At 38.4% G+C, this 6,000-nt stretch overlaps 1 protein-coding gene and 1 pseudogene across 1 annotated transcript; both read left to right on the forward strand.

The window, feature by feature from the left end:
• Positions 1-1,841: 1,841 nt before the first annotated feature.
• LOC146929352 (secreted RxLR effector protein 161-like) lies at positions 1,842-2,576 on the forward strand. Its single transcript, XM_085707293.1, has one exon. It carries the CDS (start codon positions 1,842-1,844, stop codon positions 2,574-2,576), a length of 735 nt encoding a protein of 244 aa, XP_085563419.1.
• A 499-nt stretch (positions 2,577-3,075) lies between these two features.
• Positions 3,076-5,713, forward strand: LOC146929353 (uncharacterized; annotated as a pseudogene).
• The last annotated feature ends 287 nt before the right edge of the window (positions 5,714-6,000 follow it).

The raw sequence follows: 6,000 nt of genomic DNA on the forward strand, positions 1-6,000 counted from the left end.
TCTAAGCTTAGTAAGTTACAACTTGTCAAAGGCCTACCAGACATTGACTATCATTCAGATGCACTTTGTGGTGCATGCCAGAAGGGAAAAATTATGAAATCATCTTTTAAAACAAAAGACATTGTCTCAACCTCCAGACCCTTAGAATTACTTCATATTGATTTGTTTGGACCAGTTAGCACTGTATCCTTATATGGAAGTAAATATTAATTAGTTATTGTTAATGAATACAACAGATGGACTTGGGTAAAATTTCTGAAAAACAAGGATAATTCTTATGATGTATTTAGTAACTTCTGACACAAATACAGTCTGAAAAAGAAATGAAGATTTTAAAAGTAAGAAGTGATCATGGTGGAGAATTTGAAAATGAGACATTTGAAAACTTTTGTGAAAAACTTGGAATTGTCCATGAATTCTCTTCTCCTAGAACTCCACAACAAAATGGGGTTGTAGAGAGAAAGAATAGAACTTTACAAGAAATGGTTAGAACCATGATTCATGAAAACAATATGGCTAAACATTTCTGGGTAGAAGTATTGAATACAACATGTTATGTCCAAAATAGAATCTATATCAGACCTATCTTGGAGAAAACAGCATATGAACTCTTTAAGGGAAGAAGACTCAATATCTCTTACTTTCATCAATTTGGATGTACCTGTTACATTCTGAATAACAAACTCTACCTAAAGAAATTTGATACCAAGGCCCAAAGAGGAATCTTTTTAGGTTACTCTGAAAGGTCAAAGGCATACAGAGTGTATAATTCAGAAACACTTTGTGTTGAAGAATCAATGCACGTTAAGTTTGATGATAAAGAGCCTGGAAGTAAAACTCCAGAGCAAGATGAAAGTTTTGCAGAGATACAGGTTCCTGAAGATACTCCGGAACCTGATCAGATAGCTGAATCTGAAGATAGTCCAGAAGCTGAACCTAACTCAGAAGCAAAAGGTGAAGTTACTTCTGATGAAGCTCAAGATGGCTCTCAGCAAGCTACTCAATCCAAGCACTCATTCAAGTACAAGTCTTCACATCCTGAGGATCAAATCATTGGAAACAAAGAGAGTCCTAGAAGAACAAGATCATACTTCAGACAAGAAGAGTCTATGATAGGACTATTATCAGTGATTGAACCTGCTACAGTTGATGAGGCACTTTCAGATGATGGATGGATACTAGCTATGCAGGAAGAGCTTAATCAGTTTCAAAGGAATGATGTGTAGGATCTGGTACCCAAACCTCAGCATAAGAACATTATTGGAACAAAATGGGTATTCAGAAACAAGCTGAATGAACAAGGTGAAGTAGTGAGAAACAAAGCAAGACTTGTTGCACAAGGTTACAGTCAACAAGAAGGCATTGATTATACTAAAATATTTGCTCCAGTTTCAAGATTGGAAGCAATCAGGTTACATCTAGAGCTTAAGCATCCTGGTTTTGAGGATCTTAAGCATCCTGACCATGTCTACAAACTTAAGAAATCACTATGTGGCTTGAAACAAGCTCCTAGAGCTTAGTATGATAGACTAAGTAATTTCTTGATAAAAAATGATTTTAAAAGAGGTCAGGTTGACATAACACTCTTCAGAAGGACTCTTGAGAAAGACATTCTTGTTGTGCAGATATATGTTGATGATATAATATTTGGTTCTACTAATGCATCTCTTTGCAAGGAATTTTCTAAGTTAATGCAGGATGAATTTGAAATGAGCATGATAGGAGAGCTGAAGTTCTTCCTTGGAATTCAAATCAATCAAAGCAAAGATGGAGTATATGTTCATCAAACAAAATATACTAAGGAGCTTCTGAAGAAGTTCAAGCTGGAAGATTGTAAAGTGATGAACACTTCAATTCATCCAACCTGCACCTTAAGCAAAGAAGATACTGGAATAAAAGTAGACCAGAAGATGTATAGAGGTATGATTGGTTCTTTGTTATTCCTAACTGCATCTAGGCCAAATATTTTATTCAGTGTATGCTTGTGTGCAAGATTCCAGTCAGATCTTAGAGAATCTCATTTAAATGTTGTTAAGAGAATCTTCAGGTATTTGAAAGGAACAACTAATCTTGGACTCCTTTATAGGAAATCCTTAGATTATCAGTTGGTTGGATTTTGTGATGCCGACTATGCTGGTGATAGGATTGAAAGAAAGTCAACCAGTGACAACTGCCAATTTTTGGGTGATAATCTGATATCCTGGACTAGCAAAAGACAAGAAACTATTGCTAGGTCTACAGCAGAAGCAGAATACATTTCAGCTGCAAGTTGTTGTACACAACTGCTTTGGATGAAACATCGGTTGGACGATTATCAGATTAATGCTAACAGTATTCCTATTTTTTATGATAATACTGCTGCTATTTGCTTGTCAAAGAATCCAATTCTACATTCAAGAGCTAAGCATATTGAAATCAAACACCACTTTATTAGAGACTATAATCAAAAAGGAATTTTAGATGTACAATTCATTGATACTGAACATCAATGGGCTAATATATTTACTAAGCCTTTAACTGTGGAAAGATTTGATTTTATAAAGAAAAATTTGAACATGCACTTTGTGTCTGATTAAAATTTGTTTGCTCCTGAATAGGAATTTAGGTCCTGAAGTCTGTCCAGAAGTTATGGTCCATCAGAAGCTCTTAACTGAGGTTCTGAGGAAAATGTGCTTCTGAAGATGACATCAGCATCTGAACTCTAGAAGCTGGGTTTTGCGCTTCTGAATAGCAGAGTTAGTGGAAACGCTGGAAGTTACTTTTTAGTAACACTTGTCCCACTAATTTGGCAGTTACTCTGAGAACTTATGACGTCGCTTATGTGTACGAGTGTATAACGTAATAGGGCAATGATGATTTTAAGCTTTGAATATACTATCACGCGCCCCCTATGTCATTACTGTTGTGTTTGTTTATCCCCTTTCTGAATTGCAATCGTTTTTACTCAAAACACTTAGGCAATTCACACACTACTCACTTCACGACCAACACTTTCTATTCTCAACTATTCTCTGCGAAGTAAACGCATTCTCTGCAATCTAAACCTAGAACCCTAAAAAGTTTTCTTCAACATCAATGGCTTCATCATTCTCCGTTCCAGAGTCAAGCATGCAGGAAGTAGTTCTAGAATCAACTACACAAGATGCTCCTGCGTATGAAATCAAAGGAAGGACTATGTCCTTGGAAGAATGGGAACTGAGGATTCAAACGGAGAATCTCGTTGATTTCACTTCACTAGAACATCATGGTTGCAACATCAGAAGCTACTATGAAGAACAAGGGTTGATGGAGTACTTCAACATGTTGAATGACCAAACATACAAGACTTTGGTCAGGCACTTCTGGGTAAGGGCGCATATCTACGATAGGAATGCTACTAAGTTGGAAGAGACGGAGAAAGTGATGATTGACCCCACTTTGAAAGGGAAGACTAGAGAAGAAATGGGTTTGGAACCATTCGATGCACTGAGATCAGGTTTAGCATCATGGGGATCCTAGTGTTCATCTCTAAAGAGATTATAACATTTGTTCTCAGAGAGATACATTTGGAAAACACACAGGAGGGATATCTAATCCCAAGACAAGTCCATGGAATGAGATTGTCAATCAATCCATGTTCAACAGTGCAAAGAAAGGTGCATATGCTGATTTGAGCATGGAGAAGAAGATGATTCTGAAGATCCAAAATGAAAACCTGCTACCAAAAGGTGGTGGCAGTGATCAACCATCTTTGGAGCACAGGGTATTCCTTCACTACTTCATCAGGAAAGAAAAAGCTAATGTGCCCAAATATATCTTTAAGCACATGATAAAGGAGCATTGGGAAAGCCAGTAGAACAAAAGGTGCTGGGTTCCCTATGGAAGGCTGATATCAGAAATTCTTCATCAAGGAGGGATTCTAAGGGCTCTTAGCAATGTCAACACTGTCACTGATGCACAGCTTGGTACTGAAACAGGCAAGGTCATCAATGGCAAAACTCTTAGGAATATGTCTCTAATTCCAAAAGATGGCTACACAGAGCTCAGCACAGACCTGAAGGAGTCTGATGCAATTTCCACCAATCTGCAAGCAAGAACCTCTGGAAGTTCAAATGCATTACATCAAAGAACACTTTGCTCTAACTGGTAAAAAGATAAGGCTAGAAGATGTTCCTAAGACCATGTATGGTGGAGCATTACCAGTAGAAAAGGGGAGGAAGTCCAAGAGGAAAGCTCTCACTAAGGAAGAATATCTTGAAGATGAATCTGAAGAGCCTAAGCAGAAGAAGGCAAAGAAGGATAAGAAGGAGAAGACTTCTAGTAAATTGAAAGTTGGTAGTTCTGGTTTACCAACAATTCAAGAAGAAGTTCAGGATCTAGACACAAATACTGTCCTAAACAGGAGAACCAGAAGTGGCAAAGCTGCTACTTCTACTCAAACTGCTCCTGAACAACCTCCAGTTCCCAAGAAGAAGAGGAAGACAGTTGTCAGGAAATTAAAGGAATCAGTGTATGTAGCTGAAGATGAAGAGGAGATTGAAGCTGCTACTGAGTTGGTTACTAGAGAGGTGAAGAAGAACAAGAAGGAAGATGCTGCTACTCTTGCAAGGATCAGAGAACTTGCAAAGGGAATTGAAGTCCCTGCTTCAAGCATTGCAAGGGAAGATGATGGAGTTATTGCTCAACAATTGGTTCAAGCTACTGAAGAAGTACAGGAAATGACAACTTCAGAAGCTGGGAATATGCTGATGGTTGTCAAGGCTGGTGAAGAAGTTCAGGAGGACAATACTGGTGGTTCAGATTCTGCTGCTCCAGAAGCTGATACAGGTAATCCTGATTCTTCACACACTCCTGATGTTATAGTAGTAGAGTCAGACTCAACCCGATCTGCATCCTCCCAATCAACCTCCTCATCATCTCTAGATTTAGAAGATATACCTTTAAGCCAAATTTTCTCAACTAGTCATAAAGGCCTTTCACCATCCACCAAACTCCATAAAAAGCTTGCTGACAACACCCCTTCTGAACCTATTAGATCTGACATTGATGAAAGGATCATTGGTTTGTCACAATGGAAAACAGATTTCTGCAATAGACTACCTGCTAATCATCCTTTTAAACCACCAATGATTTAACCATTAAATGTTGTTCCTGCTGATACAGAGTTCATAATGCTTCATCATCATCTCAACCACTCTCAACCAACCAAACCCAAGAAACATCAGTTTTAGACAACTTGGTTAGTCACTACTTTGGTGAACTACCAGGCGTTGAGCCAAACCTACAAAGAACCTCTGAAGTAGCCTCTGATAAAGTTGCTTCAGAAAGCCCCCAACAACAAGCACCAAAATCACAAACAACCCTGACGAACATCTCTACACCTGAACTTGTTGTTCCTGAACTTGCTGTTCCTGAACAACCTATTCCTGAGAAAACTACATATCTCTCCAACCCTGAAACCGTTAGTGAACATGACTTCATGATCACATTAGAAGCTTCTGATGATGAGATGGAAATTAAGATTGAAAAGTCTGTTCCTAATCAACCCTCAACCAGCAATCAAACTCCAACCTCCATAAGTAGCCAACCTTCATCATCCTCTCACTTAGTTATACAATCTGTTGCTCCTACCAAACCTTCAAAAGTACCCTCACCACCAACGATCTTTCTAGATTCTACTCTATTAACAGATGTGTGTGAGAAGATCTTTCGGGATCTTAACAAGCTCATTTAAGATAGGAATGACTTGGTTCACAAGGACAACTACGAAAAGCAGTGGAGTAGACTGAAGGAAAGAGTTGATTACATCTTGAATGCACTCCAAAGAACTTGCGTTGATGCTCAAGACATGGCTCAACAGAAGCTTTAAGACTAGTTAAAAGGAATGAACAACAATCTGCAGGAAGTTAAGATTCTGAGAACCTGGGTGCAGAATCCTCCAAGCTTAAAAGGAAGAGAGGTTATTGACTTCATTCCTACTGGTGTGTATCCCAGGGAATTATGTAACAGCCCGATTTTTCG

Source organism: Medicago sativa, chromosome 4, assembly GCF_051527215.1.
Source record: "Medicago sativa cultivar Bolivia chromosome 4, Bolivia_mono, whole genome shotgun sequence".
NCBI classification, from domain to species: domain Eukaryota; kingdom Viridiplantae; phylum Streptophyta; class Magnoliopsida; order Fabales; family Fabaceae; genus Medicago; species Medicago sativa.

Bases quoted from the DNA above. Each gene is read 5' to 3' on its own strand.
- LOC146929352 (XM_085707293.1), top strand. From the start codon at position 1,842: ATGAACACTTCAATTCATCCAACCTGCACCTTAAGCAAAGAAGATACT.